The following is a 26,999-nucleotide window of genomic DNA, read 5'->3' on the forward strand; positions in this document are numbered from 1 at the left end:
CAGTAAAAGTTGTGCCTTTCCTACCGACATTCCTTCTTACCTTCAGCTTTCTTCTCCCTCAGACATAACTACTTACTTCCTTTCTCTCTTTGAATTGCTTCTTGCCTTCCATCTGTTATTCCTTAATACCCCATGATGTGAATTCCTCCTGACATTTGGCGTTAAATTATATTTTAAAATGACTGACACCCTTGCCGTCTTATGTTTGCTCACTAAACTTTTTTTACCCTGCCTGATTGTTAAAAATGGGGCCAATTAAATATAACTTACTAAATGTGGATGATCTCTATGCACTTCCAATGAAAGAATTATTTGAAATAGATACCATTAACAGAAAAATGCATTATCCTCTAAGTATTTCTACATAAAAATTTTGAAGAGAAAGGGGATATTAAGTATGATCTAATAGTTTAATAACATAAATATTACCTGTAATCAGTTTCACCATAAAATTTATTCTTTCACTTGGATAAAAATGTACATATTCATATTCAGGCATTCTTAAATTAGCTATTTCACACTTTACATTTTGAATGTAGATGCATATCTTAGGAAATTTCGATTGGCTTTATTCATTGAAAAATCAAATTAAATGAATGTATTCCCAATTTCATTTTGTTCAGAACTGAAACATATAAATGGATTGTGTGTGTGTGTGTGTGTGTGTGTGTGTGTGTGTGTGTGTGTAAACACTGGAGGTTTTTCTTTCTTTTACTTTTCTTTTTCTTTCTTTTTTAAATGGGCTCTCATTATGTAGTCCTGAATGTTGTAGAACTTGCTATGTAGCCTAGGCCCAAATTCAGAGATCTTGTCTGCTAATGCCTCCCTATGGCTGGGATTAAAGACATGTACCACTTCCCCTTTAACTAAAGTGATTCTTGATTGATATTTTACAATAAATAATGAAAAAGCCCAACTGCCCAAATATCTAAATTTTTCAAATTTACAGGGACAATGAGGAATTATTTTAGACATTAAGGAGTAATTCCTTTAAAAAATTATGCTATTTGTCATAACAGACTTGTGATAGTATTATTCTCTTCAAACACTCATTTGTTAATCCAAAATTAGCCCAAGAGCATTACATGCTAGTCACTGTAGGGTGTAGAATAGAAGCAAAACACAATCCTCTTCTTTTCAGAGCTTTTAATAAGACTAAGCCACATGGGGACAGATGTAAATTAAAATATTACAATGTAAAATGGAATGGAAATGTTCTAATCCCATGATGAAGATACTCAGTGTCACAGGGAGGAAGTGGTGGCTGTGTTAGGTATTAAGCACACTTAATAAGATTTATAAGGAGTACAGTTTTGACCAATGAAAATAAAAGTTACAGCTGAAACCAAAAAAGAAAGCATTTTAGGAAAAGAAAATATCCCTTTGGTGTCTCTCTCTCTCTCTCTCTCTCTCTCTCTCTCTCTCTCTCTCTCTCTCTGTGTGTGTGTGTGTGTGTGTGTGTGTGTGTGTGTGTGTGTGTGTGGTGGTGGTGGTGGTAGTGGTGGTAGTTAGGGTGTATCTATCTACTGACCAATAATAACACATCATTAGCAACAGCGACACCCTTTAAAATAGAACTGCAAAGGACTAATAAATACTGATTGGATGAGATGCGTGCTTGGGGGGGGGGTGTCAATCAAGTTATCAGGAACTGGTTTCCCCAGGCCACTCTGTGAATCCACAAGCAATGCTTCCAAGGGGTTTAGCCCAGTCCCAGTCTCCAGGCTGGAGAAAATTATAGCTGAGAACCTTCCCATGGTTCTCAGCTATATGCTAATGAAGGCTTCCCCAACTCCTCCAAGGGTTAAAATGGCTTCCGAGCACTCTCTGCTCTGCACAAACTGCTTTCATTCCCTCTGACTTGGGCCAACGGGGAATGTTTTGGAGGGAAAACCCGTTGAGGCATCAAGTATGGGAATGAGTGCATCGGGCCCAGGGAAATGCTTGTCCAGTCTAGTGTGCATCTCGGTCACTGCTCTCCATCCTCAAGAAACCATGATGTGTAAGAGAAACCTTTGCCTTCACTGCTGCCCACCCTGTCTTTTAAATAGATCTGTCACCTCCATTAAATATTTCCTTAGTCAACTGTAGTAACAATTTGTCACAAATCTAGGTGTTTGCCAACAGAATGAAGACTGTGTGTTCTAAACACTTAGTTTCGAAATTACACTTCATCTGTCAGAGATGCTATGTGACCCATCAATTACCTGAATAAAACACCTGGTAAAAAGCAGGTACATAAATAAATGCCTCTGTAATGAGTTCTGTACTTTATAGACCTATTAGAGAACACGAAATATTATGCTTACGAGAATATATTTTGATACTTTTGGTTCACTCACTAAAGACACACTGCTGCTTCTTTTGGGGGGGCGGGCCAGAAAGGAAGGACTCCTAGCTTCACAAGACTACTAACTACACTTCACACTGTTCAGGCCAAAAGGTTATGCTGAGATAAGACAACAGCTGTAAAGAACAAGGATAGACCTTTAGCTCAAAGATACACAGCTGGCCATGGTACAGAGAACGAGAGAATACAGAATGTTTACATATATACTGCACCACCACCACCACCACCACCACCACCACTACCCCCGCAGGCTCAGGGATCACTGTGAAAGGGAAGTGGCAAAGACTGTGAGAGCTACACACGGTGGATGATGACAAGAAGTGGTATCTTCTGGACACAACAGGGTAGCTGCACAGACTCAAAAATTCACAGAAGTTGTAGCAGCATGCACGAGACCTATGGAAGTCCAAGCAAGACCAAATCCCAGCAGAGGGAGGGGACTTAGGCATGAAATCCCGCCCTTATCCAATGAACTATTGGCAACTGTTAGCTTCTAAGGAAAAATAGTCAATTTTCTCAAAGAGGGTGGCCCCTGAGAAGTTGAACATACTCCAGTGGAAACCTATACATCCGAAATATACAGTACAAATTGACCTTGACGGAGGGAAAGGAGACAAAGAATTGGGTGAGAAATGGAGGGAGGTGGATCTGGGAAGAGCTGGGGGAGGGAGTTAATATGATCAAAGCCCATTGGATCCTAGTGTTGCTTGGCCTCTGACCTACTTACAACTCACAGCTTCACCATCCGTCTCTAACGGCAAAGGCAACTGGAGATGGACATGTCGTGTGTCTTATTCTGCTGCTATGTCGTCTTGGGCGAGAAGGATAACTGGCATATGGTCATTGTTCAGAGAATTTTGTGGAAAATCAGATGAATGAGTATTTTATTATGGACTCTTGATGTTTCAGTTTGGTCACCTTTCATAACATTCAACCTGGTAGTTAACTCAGAATGTAAGTGCAACTTGCCATGTTCGTCCAATTCCTCCCACTCTGCAGGAACTGACAGACTCTTTTACATTCCTATTCCATTATATTACATTATGCTTGTGTGTGTGTACGTGTGTGTGTGTGTGTGTGTGTGTGTTGTGTAAATAGACATGCATGTAAAGGCACTGGTATCCTAGTGCTCATGCAGAGTTCAGAGGACAACTAATCCCTTCTACCCTGTGAGCCCTAAAGTTATAATTCAGGTTGTCAGGCTTGGTGGATCGCACCTTTACCCACTTGACACATCTCCTGTGCTCAGTCTCAGCTTCTTTCGATATATTTTCATTCCTATATCTTTCTCTTTTTTTTTTTGTATTTTGCTTACACTCCATATTGGACACGATTATCAATTCTTTATAGAAAACAAGATGGTATTTTTAATAAATATTATTCAACTTCTGAGTTTGAGGGTAACCTTGGTTGTCAACTTGCGGCACCTGGGAAGAGGAAACCTCAGTTGAGAAACTGTCTCCGTCTGAGTGGCCTGAGGACACCTCTACAGCATATTTTCTTCTTTGTTAATTGCAGGAGAGCTCACCCCTCAGAGGGTACAAGTGTTTCTAGACAGGTGGGCCTATCCCAAGAGGATAGACTGTAACCTGTGAGCCAAATAAGCCTTTTCCTTTCTAAAGACATAAGTAATGGTGAAATTATGTAGATTTCTAAAGATTCCTCAAGTTACCTATTCTCAAGGACTGTGACTCATGAAGCACATTAACATATCATTTTAATACCCTCATCATTTAGCAACGAGTTAGCTTAAATTAAGAACATAAAATGCAAATTTAACAGATGAAAATCACATTTCTAATTTGAGAACAAAGTATCAATTACTCAGATCTGAATTAAGCACATAGTTGAAATAAATTAAGAAATTTCTCAAATGCAAAACTACTCACTTAATTGTATTTGAAACTTACTGACTTCATCGAAAGTTATACCAGAACAGGAAAAAATGTATACTTATATTGTTCATACCTCATCCACTTAAATAAGTAGTTTAAATCATTACAGAATATCTCACAGCTCCATTTTATATATTGTTGCAATAAAGTTGGAATCACAGATAACATTATTTTATAGGCACCATAATTTATTATTAAATAATATAAATGCATTTTCATTTATATTCATTGTTTATATTCACTGTACCTTTAACAAAACATTCTATTATACTTCACTTCTTAAACCCAGTCTCCACAGGTTTTAGTAATTAATATAGTAGAGAAGTTGAAGAGAGTTTAAGATTATATAATTCAAATGGATTAATTTTTAAATAACAGAACCATCCTTGCATCATTAATAAATGTGTGTGCATGTCTATGCATGGTGTGTGTATGCATCTGTGTGTGTGTGTGTGTGTGTGTGTGTGTGATGCTATGCTCACAGGAAGGGTCAAGAGCCCCGGAGAGCTCTGTTTATGAGTGATATTAACACCAAACAGAGAGCTTAGCAATGCCTGTTTCTAAAAATACACCATGTCACTTGTTGTCATCATCAACCAGAGGCTTGCGTGCTCTGTGACAGAAAGCATCAAGGCTGTCTCTTTGGCTTGCTACAAGCGTTATACATTGCTACCCAAAGCTGTCCCTTTATGCCGAGGTGGCAGAGATAAAAGAATGCTGCAGCCACCTAAGGCCTCGTTTCAGCAGCACCGCTGCCCCTAAGCAGAGTTATCATGTTGTTTGACAGCAGGAAGGGATATGTGGTTTCACTTGAATGTTATTCTTCTTTATTTAAACTACTAGAAATAACCCAAAAATGACAGAATGCTCTTTCTATAAATAATCCTTCCAGTGTAGAGTTATATTAGGAGGTAACTCAGATGGCATGATAACGCCTAACAAGCTAATCTTAGACCTGCAATGCCATAAGAGAGAAATACCGAGGCTAAGAATAACTGACCCAAAGGACTCAGCCTGTTAAGGAGAGGCACAGCCATGCAGGCATCTGCAGGTTCCATGCATTTAATGAACTCCTGAAAGGCTCTTTCTCCAGGAAGGCAATAAACCATGCTGGTTATTAACACGATAATCAATAATGCTTTCAAAATGTATTGACTCAGAAAAGTCGCTCAAGATTCTCATAGCAAGTGAAATTTTTTTAAAGTTATTAGAAAGAAACAATTTCTAACAATTAGATTAGTAGTTGATTTCTAAGTTTTAAGATTAAGCCATCTGTATAACACAATGACATTTAATAAAATAAAAATCTAACTCAAGAAAAGTAAATTACATAATCACAATTGTGTGGAAATGCCATTCAATTTCATTGAAGGAGCCTAAATTAGAAACATATATCTATATCTGTATGAATATAGAATGATAGGTAGGTAGATAGATACATACATACATACATACATACATACATATATACATACATACATACATACATAGATGAATGGTTAGAGATATTAAATGAAATACATATTTTGTTAGCCAAATCTTTATTTTAGCTCAACAATTTCTTGGTACCAATTAAAATCAGGACTTGAACAAACCGTATATGTTCAGGTAAAGATAAAGATGAGTGTCATTTAGTGGTTTAGTAAAAGAATGAACCCAATAGTGTTCATATTTCCAAACAGACCTTCCATGCACATCAGTAGAAATGTGTCATTGTGCAGAAGGGCTAACTTTCTCTCAGACTTGCACGTGTGAAATCCTGAGCAACAGATGCAAATGCACCAGGATGCTGGTTCTGCCCTCAGTATCTGCTCCAGGACAAAGACCACCGGCACAGAACCCTGAAGGCTTCCTTGCTTATCTCTGCAGTGACGAATCAGGTTCACTCCTTCCATTTTTACCTAGAGCTCCCTGAGAACGGAAAGCATGAGGCTTCCAGCAAGGCTTCTAACATTTTGCCTCTTCGTACCTTATATTCCCCCAAGATTAAGAAGTCTGTCTAACATGTTGGCTTATAAACGGGACAGAAGCTCTGCTCTTCATATCAAGCTGATAGAAGTAAAATCTCTCTAATAGTTTTATTTTTTTCTTTTTTGGTCAAAGTGGCAGGAGTAGAAACCAAACTCTTGCCATTTTCTCCCCAAGAGACCATGAGTATCTTCTCTCTAAATGGATTTCCTCAGATATAAACTGAAGAGTGGGATGGAGTCGGCACATCTCATTAAAACGCAAGGGTACATGACAAAGCACCCCTGGAACAAAGACATTCTCAGAACCCATCTGTGATAGACACGGCATTCAAACATGATGAAAAATATTTCACTGAGCCCTGAGTTGCAACAACACTAGAAAATCAGGGTGGATTGTGAGCGCATGAGCACAAAGTTGAGCACAGGAACTGAAAAGGACAAGTTTGGGATAAAGATAAATGCTTGGGCTAGCAAGATGGCTCCGCAGGTAAAGGCAAGTACAACCCCAGTCCCATCTCTAGATCTGACAGTAATGAGAAGACAGAATTCCAAGTGCTTCGTCTTCTATCTCCAGCTTAATGTCACGGCATCGTGTGCAAATCACACATGTCACACACACACACACTCCACACATACACACACACACACACACACATACACACACACACACACACACACATACACTGCTCACACACACATACACACACACACACACACACACACACACACACACACACACACACACAAACTAAAATCAATTGGAATTCACAGTAATCAGATTATTTGAAGACTATCTAAAGTCAAACCACTGGATTTGGTAGTTCCTTCATGTGGAAGTCTCCTAAGCTTTCTGGAAAGATAGGTAATTTAGGAAAGTAAGAATTCACAAACCATTAAAAAAAAAAAATCAATGTTTTCTCCTTTTTAACTTTGTGTAGTTTTTATTTTTCTGTTTTCATTTTTTATTTGAATTTTAATTTCAAGTTTCAAATTTTTAATCCCCTTCCTGTCATTGTGTCTGAACCATGTTTGGAAATGCCATGCTTTACACACTCCACAATCTTTACCTAAAGGAAACTTAGCAGAAAATCGTCACGCTGGTAACCGGGTCAATCAGGAACACAAATTACAAAGTTAGAAATTTCTCAAAGAAATGGTCGGCCAAGAGGAAACACCAGAAAATAAAGTTGTGGGTGTTTCCAAACTTATCAGTATGCAAAGCATTCAATCATGCAAATGACTAGCTGATGTTTAGCAACTTTCTTTCTTCCTTAAAAAAGCAGGTTTGTTGTTGTTGTTGTTGTATTTAGTTATTGAGTATTTTAAAATGTGCATAAAAGACCCACAATTTACCTTACAATGGAAAACGTAAAACTATGATATTGAATGGGGTATATATTCTTACAAGAAACATGAGACTTGCCTAGGTTTTTATTCATTAACTCCAGGAGCTTAAAATTATGAAAAAAAAAAAAGACAGACAGTAGTATAGTATTTAAATTAAATTTCTTTGATGCAAGTGTCTTAGGGGATGAATTTATATAAGAACATGGTGTTTCCTGTCCATCCCCATCCTTACTGCATACCTCCTAGACCTAGAAAGCCAGTAGAAGGGTCCCTGGGCCACAGGTAACCAGTGGCACTCTGGTATCCCTGTGACACAGCCACACCCAGCGGTGTGTTTGAGACTGGATCTCACTCTAGCTCTGGAACTCACTCTATAGGCCAGGTTGGCCTTAAACACATGGCAATGCTCCTGCCTCAACTTTCCCAGGGCCATATCTCTAGGCATGAGCTGATTTTTTTCTTAAAAGATTTTTAAGGACATGTTCATGGGATTTTTATATCAACTAAATTGTTTTCAATGCATCACAATTCAGAAGAAAATCTAGTAATTCTGTAACAAAAATGTTCATTATTCTCAAAATGCAGTAATTATGACAATCTGTTGTCAAAGTTACTATGTTCATTAAAGATTATTTTTCATACTCTAAATCAACTCTTAATCTTTTTCTTTTTTCTCTTTCCTTTTTTCTCTTTCCCCCACCCTGGGAATCCTCTATTAAATTATATTCCATATATTCTTAGAAAATCAAACTGTATTACAGTTCAATGACATAAGCAAGAGGCCTAGTTCAGTATTCGTGTTGCTAAAATGTTTATATTTCTAAAACCAAAACTAAATTTTCAAAGAAGAAATTTTTGTCACCATGGCAAAAACTGGTAGAATCCAACGAACCCCTATTCTTTTATAAAGGTATTAATTAATTAATTTATTTATTTATATTAATTTGGCCACAGTGGGAGAAGATTGCCTAATCCAAAGGTTTCCCAGGGAAAACCTTCAAGTCTACTCTTTTCAGGTTTTATGCTTAGTCTGTGTTCTACTCAGCAACCAGATGAAAAATATTCAGATGATGCCACATGGCCAATAAACTAAAATGGATGATAACTGGAGAAGATCTTGGTGAGATTCTTTGTTAAATAAAAGTCAGACATGGGGAGGGTTCATATAGGTAACACCAAAGTATCTGAGAAAGGGAGGGAGGAGGAGGAGGGAGGGGGAGGGAGGGGAGGAAAAAGAGATTAATATAAACAGAGAAAGAGAGCCTAAAAAATCAGATTCCTCCTTTGTCTCTACAATCTGCCATGTATCAAGGTCAGGAGTTGGAAACAGTGATGTGAAATCATGACCTGAGTCACGCAGCAGTACATACATCACAGCCCCACCCAGAACACAACCGTGGAGTAGAACTGTGTGCAGGGCCTGCATGCAGCTGGCATTGTCCAGCCCCTGCTGCAACCCAGCCACCAGATGTTTAACTCGTGACCTCCCAGTGCTTCGCCATTTCCCAGGTTATTGGGGTTTTTTGTTTGTTTGTTTGTTTTGTTTTTTTTTAAACTGGAAGTGGAAAGTCAAACAACTTATATGTATACTACTGACAATCAAAATTTCGGCACAAAACTTTTGTATGTGGAAATATTAGGGAAAACAATCTAAGGCAGTAATTTCTTATAAACTGTTTACTCCTGCAGGGGATGGAGAGATGATGGCTCAGAGAGTAGATACCAGCACCCATGTCTGGTCCTGTCAAAGTCTGCAACCACCACAGTGCTGGAAAGAGATGAGAGGGCCCGTCACCAAGAGCCTAGTTGCGCAACTGAACCTGTCTAAGAGGGACACAGCAGAACTCAGCATGCTCTTCTGGCCTTCATGTCCTCACAGACACATACACCTGTACACTCACGAGCACACACAAAATACGCATACACTACACTCACATGCACACAATAAATAAAATCTTAGATAAATATAAATGCACAAAAGCAAAAATTGTGACGATATTTCACCAAATGCAACCTCGTTCCTAACTTTCTATCTATCTATGGATTATTTGAGGGCATGTATAGAATAAAAATACTTTCATAAAAGTAAGACTATATATCTATATCTATATCTATAATTATTATTATTGTTTTATTTGTACCTAAAAATTAACCTTAAATGTAACTGGACCTAGCAGATTTAAAACTGCATTTGAAGAAACCATAAACACACTAAATGCTTCTTCAGTATACGATACTATTTCCAAAAGGGGCTCCCTAGGGTTAAATAAACTATCAAAATAATTAGTGTTTGGAAATAAAAAAAAAAAAAAAAAAAAACCCAAACCAAATACCGCTCCACACTTCTATTTTAGACATCAGTGAGCCTTTCTCTGTTAGCGGAACGGAAGGAAGGTAGCAGGCACTCCCATCTCTGCCTCAGCACTGAGCTCCTCACGGTGCTCAGTCCAATTAGTGTTACAAAGTGTCCTACGGGGATGAGACTTGCTTTGTTTTTTCACAGGCAGGGATCCATGTTCATTCAAATCAACTAAACCCGCCACTAACAACAACAGCCCTGCTAATTTTACCAAGCTCTCTCCTTCGCGTATGATTTGAAGTTCATCTGTCAGTCAATGGACTCCACTCTTAGCCCATCTCTTTCACATTTGAGGAATTTACATCGTCGACCAGTTACCGCCCCATTTTAAGAACATCCTGACTGGCAGCGACACTGCTTCTCTCACAGCTCTAGGCATCTCTGGCTGCCCTGGAACTCACTGCGGAGACCTGCCTGGCCTCGGACTCACAGAGACCTGCCTGCCTCTTCCTCTGCCTCCCAAATGCTGGGATTAAAGCTGTGTGTTACCACACCCAGTTTCTTCTCTATCTTGTTGAGCTTTTCCCTCCCGTGTGACCTTACAGCCTGTCGTTGCCCGTGTGAAACCCTGAAGAAGTTTTTATGGTTCAGTAGCCCATTGGGGGGATGACTGTCTGGAGCATTTGCATCGAATTATCCCAAAAGATAAGAAACTAAACCTGAAGTACTTTCGTTTTTTCAAAGAATATGTCTTTCTTCAACTTTTACCATACATATCTTCATTATATCTGTCTGTCTGTCCATCCATCCATCCATCTATGTGCATTGTACATATCTTCATTATATATAATATAATATATAATATATATTCACTGTCTACATTTTTATCTTCATTGACAGTTTCGAAACATTAACTTCTGGGACGCAAATAACCAGTTTGTTTGTTGGTGTTTGTTACTCAGCGGTGTTAACTTTTCTCTATTTACATTATGTCACTTTCCTTTTTTCAAACCTTCCCCCAGGGGTCAGTTTCTTGCTTTTTCTAAAGATGAGTTTGGTTGTGTAATGATCATGATTTTGTCATTCTCAGGTGACCCCATTAACAAAAATCTCCCTTTTCAGTCCATCCTACAGTCTTACCGTGCTCATTTTTGTGGGATTGTTTTGTGGAATTTATGTGCTTCCTACAGTGTGCTATTTTCTGGGAAGCAATTTTTAGACAATATCATTCGTCCAAAACACTTGAATGTTTTCTTTTTGGTAAAATCCTAAGACTAGCTGGGCAGGACAGCCTGTTCTAAAGCTCAGGCAAGGCATTGGTTGTATGCCTCTATTTCTCTAGAGGGGCAGTTTGAGCCCTTTATCCCATTTTACTAGCCTTGTCTTCCTTAAGTCCATCTCATGCACTTCTGTCTTGTGGGAGAAAAGAAAGGACCTCATGCAGGGATCTCACCCAGTCTGTTGCTCTCCAGATTTGGGACCAATGGAGTTCTTAGGAACCTGTCAGGAGGCCAGTAACATTCTAAGCATTGTCCGTGGCTGTTGATATGGAACATCATGGCAAACATGATTTTCTTCGCACTTACTGTTGAATGCCCTGTCAGTTGGGCTGTGTTTGCTTGTTAGCTTCTATCTTTACGAGCCCCGCTTTAGGAGCCCTCAGTAGTGAGGAAGTATGTCTGCAGTCCACCTTCACATCTTCCTCTCCAAATTCAAAATCACCATTTAGAATATATTTTAAAGTCTTATTCTAGAACTCCTTTAGACATCACAGGGATTAATCTGATGGTTTAGTAAATGGATATACTACCCACAACAGCACCTGTGTGTGGTCCTCAGCCACTGGACACACGCATATGCCCTTGTTGCCAACATACGTTCTTAGGAATGGTTTTCTATTTAGTCCCATCTAATATTCCAACTGATAATAGGTTTTAAGGTGAAGATAACGTAAGTTAGAAAAAAACAGAAAATAGCAATTATAGGTCAGACAAGACGTGATTCTTATGCAGTATAAGCTTTCATAAACTACTTCATAATTAGATTCTACCCTGCAAGAAGATACAATTGACTACTGAATCCAGAATGGTCCATTTCCCTCAGTATGACATACTTAGAGACAATAAATTCTGAAAAGGTAAAGACATATCTTAATTAAAAAGCCAGAATTCAGCCTTAGAGGTTTTTAATTATTAAAAGTAAGAATATATAATGAATATGATTTTTCTTTATTTTAATTTTATCTGACAGCAATTTGGTATAAACTTGAGGCAATTCCTTTATAATTGCTCAAACACTGAGTGACTATTTCTACTGTCCAACATGTTAGGCCACAAGCCCGGCAACAGAAAACTATGCCTCATTCTGCTTGCTCCTGCTGACAGACTTGAGTCAATATTTGTACATGATCCACACAAGCCACAATTGTGGAAATGTACCTGGCCCAATTTATCACTTTAAATGGATTTCAAAATTGAATATTTAGGACATTTTAAACTAAGACATTAGCAGACCATGCTATTCCCATAGACCATCTTTATCCTATGTGAGGTCTAGCCTGACCATCATCAGTAAGAAAACATGCAACTATATATAATGTTTGCAATGTAATATAAAGATCTCTGCATAAATATATACTTTAACACATAAGACCTAATGTAATATCGATAGCAAATGTTATCTTGACATATCGATAATTACAACTGTATGATAAAACTACCTTTTAAAAATAACAAATCTCATTAAATATCTAGTGAAGCTTTACAGTTTGAGCACATAGTCATCAGCTCCTTTGTCTTTGATTATTATATCATGATATGTTTCACAGAACACATACATGTGAACCTACTCTGAATATATAGTCACGATTCACATAAAGAAATGACTTTGTTCTTATGGAAAAAATAGCTAGGGAAATAGCAAATTTATTTAAAAAAAAAAAACAAAAAACAAAACGGGATTATAGACCAAAAACCTATTTCCTCATGGGCAATCCAACCCATCTGGAATGCTCAGCAAGACTGGAGAGCCAGATCTTCTCCTTGGAAATATATGCCATACATACTTTACAGATATGCCTACACATGTGACTCTCATAGGGACGCCGACAGACCAGCAGGTGCACACCATCAATGACTACTGGGGATGAGCAGATCAACTCCACAACCAGCTGGCAGCAGGCTCATCGACATGTGAGCCTGCGGACAACATTTCTACCTCCCAGCACTACCACATACGTCTGTTCTATCAGCCAGCCACTCTACACTCCTCATTTTGTATTCAAAACAGGGCAGAAAGATGAAAGCAAGACCTGTGACTCGATCAAGACAGGCACATTTCTAATTTAATAATTAGTCGAGAGGGGAAAAATTAATCTAATGAAGACCCACCAGAACCAACTACACACTCCCTAACTCCACCACTGTGGGTCTTGGTTTTCTAAGAATACAACAGCTGAGATTTGCAAGCCTGCTCTCTATGATGATTTAAAATTAAAAGAGAAACTTCAGGGTGGAATCCAAGTAACATCTATTGGAAGATATATTCTTTGGTGTCTCTATGATCTAGAACCAGAGCCTTGGGGGGGGGGGATGCACAAAAAAAAAAGGAATGAAAGAAATCTAAGGTCATATTTATGAAACAAAATCAAATATCATGGGGATATCATAGGAAAGATTTGATTAAGGTTCTAACCTTTAAAAACAAGTAGAATTTAGACCTTCCCTGTTTATAGCAGACAGACTGGGCTGTGTGACAGGCTGGGCTCACATTGATTACAACACTGCTCTCCATTTGCTAGCAAAGTATGCTACCTGTATGTATGCTGTGTGGATACATACTACCTGTACGATACATGCATGTAGCTGCAGGTGCTTTGCTGGCAGCCAAGCGATCACAGGCTTTCCAGTTTGAAAATCTTGTTCTGCTGTATACTAATCTTTCAATGCCAGGTAAATGACAATCTCTATTGGGATTTGAGTCAAGTTGGACGGCTATCAAATCATGGGCAAAAGGTAAAGCTTGCTAACACACTTGTGGCTAGCCCAGTGTCAGCTAACAGTTGTTACTTTCGAAACGTGGCTGCCTCTGCTCTCTAAAAGATATCACAATTGCACACAGAGACAAAGACCAAAAAGTTATCATGGCACTGAAGAGATAGACAAAATAGTTATTTCTAGTGTTCATTAATATTCCAAAGATACAGTGTCAAGGGTCCAGTTCCAGCCCAGACGTACCTGCTAGCTTCTGCTCCCTGAGCCCTTGTAAGTTTCCAGCCACGATGATAACAAACCATGGATGTTCTAGTATGTTCCCTTTGGCTAAACAGACATCACGCGTGAATATAATTACTGTGGCATTGGTGTAGAATACCAAATTTTACAAAACTGACATTTCATTATGATGCTATAAAAAGATGGGGTAAACAGAGGATCTGAAAACCATCACACTGAATTGAGTTTTAAAGAGAACTGGCTTTCAACAGGATCCACAGATGGGAATGTGTACAGGCACTGAAGCCGACTTCATGCCAACCTGTGGAATATTCCTTTCCTACTTAAGTCTACTAAGTAAAAGCTGTTTTGTGTGACATTCTTAACAAGGATGTAGGCAGTGATCTATCACTGAGAGGAAGCCCACAGGGGAACTCAGAAGCTCCGAGAACAACTTTAAACCAATTTAGGCTATGACATTCAGAAGATGGCAGAAACAGAGTAATAAAAGCTTTATGAACTGGCTGTTGGAATCAAATAACAAACAGCAGTAATTAAAGTAAATCAGACTGCCTGGAGAGTAGGAACTTTTCATAGACGTAATCTGGTAAAGTGGACGGGCCCCATCGCCCATCAGAGGGTCTCCGGGAGCTCAAGGATGTACAGAAAAACTATAAACTAAACTGCGCTCCTGTCAGAATTTGAGCACCTGCTTAAAACACATTTCTTTCTTTCACTGTGTATGTGTGTGTGCATGCACATGTATACATATGTGCATGTGTGCATGTGTGTATGTGTGTGTGTATGTGTGTGTGTTGTGCGCGTGTGCACACGTTCACCTGCCTGGCACTGCTAGACTTCCCAAGTGTTTGGGGAGGGAATTAAAATAAGCATCTGGTAATAATTCTGTCTCATCTCAAACAAATTCACTTTGAGCTTCAGAGAAAAAGCCACATTCAGGAAAAGAAGAAAGCTACCTGAGGAACCCGCAGACACATCCTTCGGAAGGTAGGTCTATAAATAGTTATGCTTGTGTATGCACACTGTAAACATACAGTCATCTGGCTGGCTGAAGCTGCGATTTAAACTGAAGCCCCACGCTGAACTTAAGTCCCACTAGCATGTGTTAGCGATCACAATACAGTTCCCCTTCCTCTACTTGCACAATAAGGCAAACACCTTCCTTTACTTGCATCAGTGTCCCCCCGGCATCAGAAGCAACACTTTGCAATTTCATTCAGAAGCAGCTTTCCCTAGACACACTCAGAAAAGGCAGGGAAAGGGCAATGGAAGGATCTAAGTTAAACACTTCAATGGCACCAAGAAAAGAGAAAAAGAAAACCATCAACACCAAGCCGAAGAAGCATTTCCTTAAGTAAGCTGCTTTTCTTTCATTTCCCTACCCGCCTCCCCTCCAGCCTTCTCAAACGGAAAACAAACATCCCAGCTCTAAAAGAGATCATACCTGAGCTGATCATACTGTGCATTCTTTGCTGAGCCAAGAGCTGCTCCCGTCCGGCCACTCCATCTGAGGAAACACACGAGTCAGTCTCGTAAATTGTCTGCAGCATGCCCCAGTCACTCTTACTTCAGCTCCATGAAAGATTCATCACTGCTCAGTGCTCTCTGGTCCCAAGAGCTACCCTGACTGGTCCTCCCTCCTCTCCGAGGAGAAACGGCGTGCGGAGGATCAACTTCCACAATAATTTCCTTTCTGCTTAGATGGACGTACCCTTTAAAAAGACCTGGGCACTTCCCCACTTCCCCGACCACTCCAGTTACCAACCTGTGTGCCAAGCAGAGAGAGCAGAGTGGATGCTATAGCTGGCTGGAGTTTTAGCTTATCCTAGAAACTAAGAGCAGGTGGGCAAAAGGAATGTGCTTCGGGTTATTTCTTTTTAAGAATAAGTAGAAAAATGTTAAACTCTACCCATGGGGATAAAAAAGAGAGGAAACAATTAAACCTGGCGTCTAGCTCCCTGGACTGCTAGGGTATCAAGGCGCGATCCTCAGCCTGCAAGTGGCTCCAGAGGGTGTCCTCCTATCTGTCTGTGCGCCTCTCTCTCTCTTCCCTTTCTCAGTCTCGCTCAGCTCAAGTTGGCTAAAGCTAGTGATAATCCATTTGCATATGAATCAACAACAGCATGGCCCACAGGCACAGAAATAGAACAATGGTCGGCCTGAGCCAAAAATAGGTCAAGCATGGCCGAGTGATTGCAGCCTGCATTAATGCATTTAAAAATACCCCACCAAAGCCAGCTGTCCAGCCTCTATCTTTCAAACCATAATTCTCTATCGCAGGGCCTTAAAAGCAATTAACTCTTTCCTCCCTCAACTTGCTTTACATACTGGGTCTTCATGCTAGCATCTCACCTCCAAGGAAAGGGAAGTCAAGAGAAGAGGAGCAGAATCCCAACCCAAGGAGGGAGAGCGCACGCACATTTCATTTCATTTTATTTCTGTAGTATGTGTTTTTGGAAGAGAGAGCAGAGAAGTGCAGAGCTGTATTGGTTCTAAAATAATACTGGAAGCTTTTGCTCATAATGTGGTTTCTGCCTCACCCACGCACAGCAATCCTGGTGTTCTATTTTTGTTGCCTGTTTCTCTGGCTACACTGCAGTTGGCTGTAGCATGAGGAGCTTTTCTGCCTTCTAGTTTCAGCACTGACAGGAGATTTAGCAGAGGTAGTTTTTGGAAAACAAGCAAACCCCAGAATAAAAACTTGATTGGTTTGTGTTGTTGTTGTTGTTGTTGCTTACTTGCTATCTGTCTGTCTCACCGACCTTAATGTGATCTTAGACCACCTATCAATTTTATTGCAGCCAGTTCCTACTACACTTAAAAAAAACCTGTGGCTTAGATCTGCAATATTTTCCTGTCTCAGTGCCACAGGCCTGATCCGCTTCACCTGGAAAACTGATGATACTTTCTTATAGGTGTAGGACCGGTGAGCATCTGCACCTGCCAGTCAGAAAATCAATCACTCCACCCATTCCCCGAGTGAAATGGTCAGTGCCTATTTATACCTTGGAGAGCTGGAATATAGACCTCAGTTCAGTATAAAAATGTCAATAGTTTTAGGCCAGCACACTTTATAGAATTCACCTCTAAGGTAAATGGAATGCACAACCTCTCAGAAAGGTTCTATAGTCTCTGGCATTCATTTATAATAACATTTCTCTGCAAGCAAAGAATTCAGCCTCCCACATGGGACACCGGCATCTAACCAGTTCTGAGGACAAACAGGAAAGGGAAACCCCTCATTCTGTAAGTTCTTTCCAAGTCTAAGCTACTCGGCATCAGCATCAGCAGTGATAGGGAAAGAAATAGAGGAAGACCTCCTGTTGCAAAGAGATTAGACCAAGAAGACGGAAGAGGAAGCTCTCCACAAACAGGCTGTGGGAACCAGGGAAACCAAAGAGGAGTGCACAGAATTCTGGCAAAGAGAAGATGGGCAACCATGTCTGAATTCTTTTCCTTGTGTAGATTTCTCCTCTTCTGGAAAAGGCATTATCTGAACAGCCAACTCGCTAAACTTGTAAAAGCAGTTGTCTAAATGTCATTGTATTTAAGCAAACAACAAGACCTTAACATTTCTATCACTGGAAAATAGGTTTCACATTTATTTCTTTTAATGGATGTGTAATGTTCAAGGGATGGGGGCACTGTCGTCTAAAAGGGAAAGTCACCTTTGTGTGGTCATCATGCTCAGCACTTCAGACCCAGGGAGAGAGAATGTTCACTGTATCTACATGGAAGTGCCTCAGTTTCTTCCACATGAGCCACTCCTCCACTCAAGGCAGATTCATTCTTATCTTTTCACTTGAGAGATGAAATGTTTTCCCCCATATTATTGTTTTATTTTAAATATTTATTCTATAATGTTTTTGCAGTACAAGACATGTCTCCATCTAGTGCACTCTGTCCAGTGCATTAAGGTCCTGTCAGGAAAGCTTTTAGACATCCATTCGCAGGGCTTTAAAATGATTTTTTAATTTATAATTTTCTGTAGAGTACTTATAAATAGAAAGCATCACATATGAGATTAGTCCTATCCTAAGTGTATACATTCTGAAGAATTTTACACAGAATAGCCGTTCTGAAGCTGTGAGGCTTTACAGTGGATCTTGTATTTCCACTATTAATCATATTTTCATGTGCTCACCCACCACCAAAAAACAAAACAAAACAAAACAAAAAAAAAACAAAGAAAAAAAAAAAACCAAAACCACAACCAGACAACAAAACCTGAAAAGCAATGACAAAGTTAAACCAAAAAAAAAAAAAAAATTAATTAGCATTATATCAGTTTTCATTATTCACTGTCCATGATTTAATGTGCACATCCGCATTTAATCTTTCCTTATCACCTATGGCCTAGCTTTTATTTTCGTCTTTCCATATGTTATATTTTAACCACATGAATATTTGTCTACATATATGCATATCCATAATAGACTAAATGTGCATGAGGGGGAAAAGGTTATTTTTCTTTCTGATATTATGTGACCTCAACTGATGTCAATTAATACACTGTAAGTCCACCTACGTTCCTGAAATTTTGAGTTTACTTTTTGTTAGACATGAATAGTACTCCATTTTATCCATTTCCCATTCACTGGCTGATGGGTAGTCAACATCCTAGGCATCAGGAAAACACAAGTTAAAATCGCTTTGGCTCCACCTTACTTCAATCAAGATGCATATCCTGTAGACGATGAGCTAACACAATGCTAGTTTAGACAGAGTAAACCTCACATACCTCAGATGGGAATTAAAACTTTAAAACTAGTGCTATTGCAGCCACTATGGAAATCAGTATGGAGATTCATCAAAAAACTAAACCCAGACCTATCATTTAATTCTTCTACCACACTTGGTATATACCCAGAGGACTACAGGCCAGCCCTGGGCACAGCCATGATCACTATGGTGTTCATGTTATATTTTAACATGCCAGTGAATGGGAAATGGATAAAATGGAGTACTATTCATGTCTAACAAAAAGTAAACTCAAAATTTCAGGAAAGTAGGTGGACTTACAATGTATTAATTGACATCAATTGAGGTCACATAATATCAGAAAGAAAAATAACCTTTTCCCCCTCATGCACATTTAATCTATTATGGATATGCATATATGTAGACAAATATTCATGTGGTTAAAATATAACATATCATTTGGATATAGGATCATCCCCAAAGGAACATCAATACATCAATGAATTAAAAGATAATGAGTATGTATGCACACTAGAATTTATCCAGTTATAAAGAATGAGATCATTACACTGTTGGGAAAATTATGGACCTAGATATAATCATCTTATATAATCATCTTAAATAAAACAAACCAGACTCAGAAAAATATTTCTGCAGAGTGGCTGATTTGAATGTATGTATGTATGTATGTATGTATGTATGTATGTATGTATGTACTTATGTGGGACATACACATATGCATATGTATATGTAGGACATCAAAATAGAAAGGAAACTGTGAGACACGAAGATGAGATATAAACAACCAAGGGGCACGGGGGAGAGAGAGAGAGAGAGAGGGAGAGGGAGAGGGAGAGAGAGAGAGGGAGAGGCAGAGAGAGAGCGAGGGAGAGAGAGAGAGAGAGAGAGAGAGAGAAAAAGAACGAGGGGAGGAGAGAGAGGGAGAGGGAGGAGAGAGAGGTGTGTAAAAGGATACATATTATATATCCTGAATGTCATAAAAGCAGAAGGGGAAAATTGGGAGGAGGAAGGAAAACGCCAAAGAGTGAAGGGAGGTCAAGAGAGAGATGAAGAAGAGGAAATTACATGTCATGTCTGCCTCAGGAGGAGAGGATGCACCTAGTCCTGAAATGACTTGAGGTGCCAGGATGGGTTTGCTCCTCGGGAGGGACCTCCCTCTTCTCAGAGGTGAAGGGACCCTGTGAGGGGGAAACTAACAGGAGAGCAGGGGGGCTACAATCAGAATGAAAAGTGAATGAATGAATGAATGAATGAATGAATGAATGAAAGCAACAATGAGGAATTTATGACAGCATATATAAAAATTAGATGATGAAATACATTTCTCTGTTAGCCAAAGTTTGCAACGTTTACTTTATTTTTTTTTGTAAAGAAAAGCTACTGCCATCAAGCTCCCTGTTCCTCCACCATCCCTGCTTCTTTCTTTGTTTCTTGTGTCTCATAGGAAAAGTATCCAGGTCCAAAGATACTTGTTTATGGCAACAGAGGTAATTAACTGTATATCACTAGCATTCACGCTCTCCAGCTAACCTGCCTTACCCCTTACCCAAGTTAGACAAATACATTACTTTAGATTTTCAGAATAAAGTGTCGAATGGATTACTGATAAAAGTGAAATAATTGTCTACATGTTTCAGAGTGTTTTTAACAGAATATACAAAGATTGTGAAAAGTATGTAAGGCAAATAACACAATCATAATATTGGCATAATGGATGCCCACACATCTTCCGTCACCTCATGCTTAATCACACCCACAGAACACAATTGACAAAAGGATCCCTAAGCTTCTACAAGCAAAAATAGAATGAAACTCCAGAATAGCAAGTAATTATCCTATTTCTCTGGGGTTCCAGGAAACTGCTGTCCAATGTGTCTTCATTGTGCCTGGGTTGTACGTCTCACCTCTAACAGGATGGATTTACTCCCTTCCTTTTCATTAGCATCCCTGTCTACCATTTAATCATTGACCAGCACAGTATATTTTATTATGAACATATACTAGTCCCTTCATATAGCAACTGAAGTTAGTCTTGCAGAAAAAAACAAAAAAATGAATATCATGAAAATGATCACAACGGACACCGACCACCAGCACGCCACATCCAGAAAACTCAATCGCCAAGAAGCTCAACGTCTCACACCATCTCGGTAATGCTGGTCAAGAAATGCAACGAAGGTTTTTACAGCTATTTTTGACACTGGTTTTACAGATCCTGTTGGGAAGCCTTTACTTTTACAATCATCTTGATTAGCATAAATGTTCAAGTTAAAGGGCATTTAAAAAAATCTCAACATAATAAATTCAATTGAGTAAGTTCTTTTGAAACTGAAGTATTATCATATTTTACCTCCAGGTAGATTAAAAACATGGGACATAATGAGAGCGCAAATCCAGGGTCCCAAATTAGTGGAGAGTAGGAACCGAATCCTATTCTCAAATGTTTCCCAAAACCTATGACAATTATAAAATATTTGACAAAATACCGGGGGAAACTGATAAATGTCTTTCCAAAGCTAGTCCAACACTGAAGACAGTGTCAGTGGTGGAGCACTGCCTTTTCTCTTTCCTAGTATGCTTAAGAATGGAGGTTCTGTATAAACACTGTGAGCATGAGAGAAAGTAGCCCATTACAGACATCCCCTCAGACCTCCTGGTCTTCTCTCAAATCTGAAGATCTCACCCTAAGCAAAGGCAGTACAATCTCTTTCCTAGAGGCATAGTGATAGAAACGTCAGGTAAGTAGACTTTTCATTTCATCCCAGACTCTAAGCCTTACAACTCTCTTCCCTGAAATATTAAGCTGTGCTCTATAAGAAGTTCACGAACTCCTGGGTGCTGTCTGGTGTTCTCTACCCAGCTACCCATGGTCATTTCCCTCCATTGCATCTTCTTATTTCACGCACTGCTGCCACCAACAGCAGCATCATGTGCATTCCATGGCGATCAGTGGGCTTGTGCTCTCATTTTGCTCAGGAACAGTGTGGAGGGGGAATGGCCCATGCTGTCAATTTTGTTCACGAACTAGCTTATTTATCTGAATTTCCTCTTCTAGAAGAATAGCATCAGCTGTTAGTCAACAAGAAACAGGCATTTTAATAAACTCCTCCCATCCTGGAGAGCTGCTTGCCAACAGGCACTGTATACCTGGACCCAGTAGCAGGTAGAGAGGTTAGGAAAACTCATCTGCAATAAAATTATAGAGAGACTGTTTCATACGAAACAATTTAGAAAACCAACAATAATAAAAAATTAGGATCACTGGGTCTTGGTTTGATACCCCCCCCCCATTGAGTTATGACTTAGTCGGGTTGTACGAGTTAGAGCAGATTGAGCTATGACTTCATCTGTCTTTCAGGGGTTTAGAGAGGGACAGGATCAACTTGCTAGCAAAGCAACTTATTGGATATAGGGAAAAAATGTATCTTTCCAGTAGCTTTTCTACTGATTCTGAGCATGAGACCCAGGAGATTTCATCTTCCTCCCAAAGCAGTAATTACATTGCTAAAAATATAGATGGATAAAATATCTCTTTTATTACGATATCAAATTAGCGGGTATTATTACAAAATAATTTTTAAATGAAAATAATTAAAATAGCTCAGATGCTAGGAAGCAGTGTCACCAATTTTCAATGTGGAAAAGCTAGGAAGAGTGTTCAGAAATGGCTTTTTGTTGCGGGAACATGAGGCCAGCACTCCCTGCTTGAGGTAAGGAGCACCTGAGCACTGGGCTTCCTGGGGAGCACCTTGTTCTGAGTTGTATTTTCTCTGAGTGTTTTCCAGTTGCACGTGTGTGGCTGTATTCAGCTTTAAATGTCCAACACAGGAGGATAAATCTATATGGCCCCACAAGGCCTGGAACTAATGGGGCAAGTAAAACGTAGGTTTAAACACAAAGCTCATTTCTTCAGATACTGAATAATCATATATGTACAAAGGAATGATAGCCTGTACTTCCACAGAATTTTCAATTTTAGAAGAAATACAGTTACTAATTGTCTTAGGGTTTTATTGCTGTGAGCAGACACCATGACCAATGTAAGTTTTATAAAGGACAACATTTAATTGGGGCTGGCTTACAGGTTCAGAGGTTCAGTCCATTATCATCAAGGCAGGAGCATGGCAGCATCCAGGCAGGCATGGTGCAGGAGGAGCTGAGTTCTACATCTTCACCCGAAAGAAGCCAGGAACAGACTGAGCATCCTCAGGCAGCTAGGAGGAGGGTCTCCAAGCCCAACCCCACAGTGGCATGCTTCCCAACAAGGCCACACCTTCTAATAGTGCCACTCCCTGGACCAAGCATATGCAAACCATCACACTAATATAGCTTAATTTGAAAAAAAATAACCTCGACTTTTGTCCAAGCACGATGACACATAATTTGTAATTAAGCACTAAGGATACAGAGACGGAAAGATCACCAAATATTTGAGGTTAGCCCAATCTTTATAGAAAAACAAAAAACAGGCTAGCCTGGCTTAAAACCAAAAGAAACAAGCAAGAGTCCTTTTGATCTCATTTCAATTTTCTGTCAGTTCTAATACCACGGATTCATAATAAGAAACCTTGGAGGGTTATAGAAATTATAGGTAATCATATGATACCATATGGTGGACATTCATTAAGAGATAGCTATTACTGTAATATGTCACAAATGTTCATCTAAGCAATTCATACTCAAGTTATTAAAATATTTGAAAAGCTATTATCAATCTATGTTCCTAACACACTGCAGAAAACCTTAAAGAATCTCTATGCTGTGGAGCTGATTCGGTGTTTAGGTATTCAACTGTGGTTATTAACCTTCACCTATCAGCTCGAAAAGGCTGTCTATCTTGCTGCCTGCTGCATGACTAGATTTGAGCACAATGTTTGCACACAGCTCTCTACCTAAGAAATATCACTGCAATGAATAAATGATGGCTGATCTGGAATAATTCCCCCATTATACAACTGACAATATTTCATTGCTATAAATTTTGACATGGTTTCTTACTAAAACATCAATTTAGCAATAAATAAATCATAATCAAAATCTAAATTCAAAGCTGTATGTCATTATAATAATTATAATCTCATTAATTCAGTTCAGGGTTTCCGTGCTTTCCCCAGACTCATTTTCCTTGCCTTATCTTCATCCATAAAAGATTAGAACTATCCCTATGAGAGCTGATAGAACTTGAGCGAACAAAGTGATGCCATGTCCCTCTTGTGAGGCACTTGAAAAATATCAACACTAAGATATCAACATAAAATGCATCTGTGACTCCCAGCTTACAATACTGCATTATAATAATTTAACAACTGTCGCAATGACAGATGTTTAGGAAACTGTTGTCACCAATTGCATTAGTTAGCACTTCATGAATCTGTCATCCTCTTGCCTCTGCAGCCACACCGCCATATCTGGCTTGTGTTCTCCATTCTAATCTGTCACATCTCAAGATTCTGAGAGAAAAACTTTATGACCTTTCTTCCTTTCAAGGAGAAGGAACATAACCACAATTGTTTGTATTATCTGATTCTAAAGTAAACATCACCCATGAGAACACTAAACTAGTTAACGCCATTTTCTATTAATGCTTTGTGATGGTTTGTATATGCTCAGCCCAGAGAGTGGCACGATTAGAAGGTGTGGCACTGTTGGAGTAGGTGTGTCACTGTGGGTGTGGGTTATAAGACTCTCATCCTAGCTGCCAAGAAGTCAATATTCTACTAGCAGCCTTCAGAAGAAGATGTAGAACTCTCAGCTCTGCCTGCACCGTGCCTGCCTAGATGCTGCGATGCTCCCACTTTGATGATAATGGACTGAACCTCTGAACCTGTAAGCCAGCCCCAATTAAATATCCTTTATAAGACTTGCCTTAGTCATTGTGTCTGTTCACAGCAGTAAAACCCTAACCAAGACATGCTTGAACTAATATGTCATACATATCAACCAGGAAACATTGCTACTGTTTCACATGGGTGATGGTTAGCTTTAATTGCAAACCTGATGCAATCTAGAATCACTTGAGGAGAGAGTGAGGAACTGTATAAGCATGGTTGACTTGTGCACATGCCTGTAAAGGATCGTTTAGTGGGGTTGTCTGAGTTGAAACAGTCCATCATGAAGGTGGGCAGCACAAGTTTGTGGGCTGGACCATAAACTATCTGAGAATGGCGAAGAGCCAAGCAGAAGCACGTCTCTATGCATTTATTTCTCTGCCCTTAACCGTGGATGTGACTAGCTGCTTCAAGTTCCTGCTGCCTACAATGGTGATCTGTAACCTGGAATTATGAGCTAAAATAGGCTCTTTCTCTCCTAAGTTGCTTTCGTCAGTGTTTGATCACAGCTGCCAGAAACAGAAAGCCTCTTTTGAATAAGTAAGCATCTCTAAGGAACAGCATCTACTTTGAAATACAAAATAGCATGAATAAACTCACTCATGTTATCTGAACTGCAGATGAACAAGATAGTTATGACATCATAAACACTCAATAGGAATCACACAGACAGGGTTACGAAAATAAAAATTCTAGAAACCTACTCAAGTGTCATTTACATTCTGAGTGTATATTGTTGGTATGAGTTACCAGTGTGATTAATCCTACAAAAGAAGTCTACCCCTAATGTAGCTGTGGGTTTTTTTTTTTGTCTTGTTGTTGTGTGTTTGTTTTTACAAAGAATTAATTTGTCATTTGGGGCTTTCTCATACAATATATACATTTTACTAATATACTTTTTATATAGTTTTTAGATTATATTATAATTGTATTTCTTCCCTTACCTCTCTCCAAATCCTCCTATCCAGCCCCTACCCCCGTTCTCCTTCAGGTTCATAACCTCTTTTTACATCACTTGTTATTGTATGAACATATGTAGCTGTGTTTTTAATGCTTACCAGCTCAGCAACTAATTCAGTCATGTACAGGATCCAGAGAAGTGCTAGGTTGAGAACTGTGATCAAACTATTCCTTGCAGCTAATACAGGGGTAGCAGATACCACAAATTCAATCCATAGCCTTCACATCATTGCTGACCAGGAAGTACAAGTTGCTATTCGTCTCCTCACACCACAGCATATCATCAAATGATATCAAGAGATATTTTTATACTCTAAAAAATAGCAGTAATTTAAAGTTATGATTAAATTCTAACTTAAGAATCCAAATTAGTTATATGTCAATTACCAAATTTAAGAAAGAAGAAGGATCAAGAACATATTTGACTTACCTTTGACAGATTAAAAAAGTTAAAGCAGTGGCCCATAAAGTATAAGAATGGAGAATTGGCCATATCACTAAGTGCTAAGGAACCATGGGGATGAGGGCTTTTAGAATAGAGAAAAATGACTTCAAACACCATTCATGTTCAGACCATGTGCGACTCAAGAGCAAAGTCCCCTTCTTTCCAAATGATGTGGATAAGATACAGGATGTTGGCGTTCCCTGTGCCAATTCTTCATTATTCAGTAGTTTCACATATTGCTATTATGATCCATGATACTCTTCCGTGTTTTTCCTATTTGCTGAACCCTTTTTCATTTTATCAGCATATATTTCCTTTGTTTTTATGATGGTTCTCCATTAAAAAACCCATTTGTGTTCATATTAATCAATTTATGTTTATATTTACTCAGTCAATAATTCGCTACATAAATCTGGATCGTTTCTCCATTCCATTCCATTGAAAAACTTCTCTTCCGCTTGATGAACTATGAAAGTTATACCCAATCTTGATAGTTGGCAATCTTTTCAACAGCAAAGACTTCTAGGACATGAGTGATCATGAATGAACATACGCAAACTCACTGTCCAACCGTGACAAAATCAGGGAACCTGGACAGTTTAGTTGCATATGATTCTGTACAGGTCATCAACAAGACAAGAATAGAGTAATGGCATTCATTGATGAAGTGCTTAAGGATCAATATTTACTCAGCACATATGAAGTCCAATATCTTCTGCATCTCCTCTTTCCACCCTACCTACCGTAATTCCTCCCCTAACTTCATCTCAGATGTGGTTTTTTCCTTCTCTGAAAAGACCATGCTCTACACTAACACCATCTTCACTTGGTCATCAGTATGATGGTTTCACAGCATACAATGCTCTTTGGAACACAGTGGCACAGGAATATAAACTCTATAAAATATAAAAAATTTTCTCAGAAATATATTCCAGGGGATTTATTATCTAA

The 26,999-nt window shown here is 39.1% G+C and overlaps 1 protein-coding gene across 8 annotated transcripts in view; it reads right to left on the reverse strand.

The window, feature by feature from the left end:
- The window catches only part of Hdac9 (histone deacetylase 9), a 756,932-nt gene that overhangs the window by 449,576 nt on the left and 280,357 nt on the right, over positions 1 to 26,999 (reverse strand). For all 8 annotated transcript variants that reach the window (XM_032907647.1, XM_032907646.1, XM_032907641.1 and 5 more), the window contains exon 2: positions 15,538 to 15,600. In XM_032907647.1, coding sequence (XP_032763538.1) covers positions 15,538 to 15,600 — 63 coding nt within the window. The remainder of the gene's footprint in view (positions 1 to 15,537; positions 15,601 to 26,999) is intronic.

Source organism: Rattus rattus, chromosome 7, assembly GCF_011064425.1.
Source record: "Rattus rattus isolate New Zealand chromosome 7, Rrattus_CSIRO_v1, whole genome shotgun sequence".
Classification (NCBI taxonomy): domain Eukaryota; kingdom Metazoa; phylum Chordata; class Mammalia; order Rodentia; family Muridae; genus Rattus; species Rattus rattus.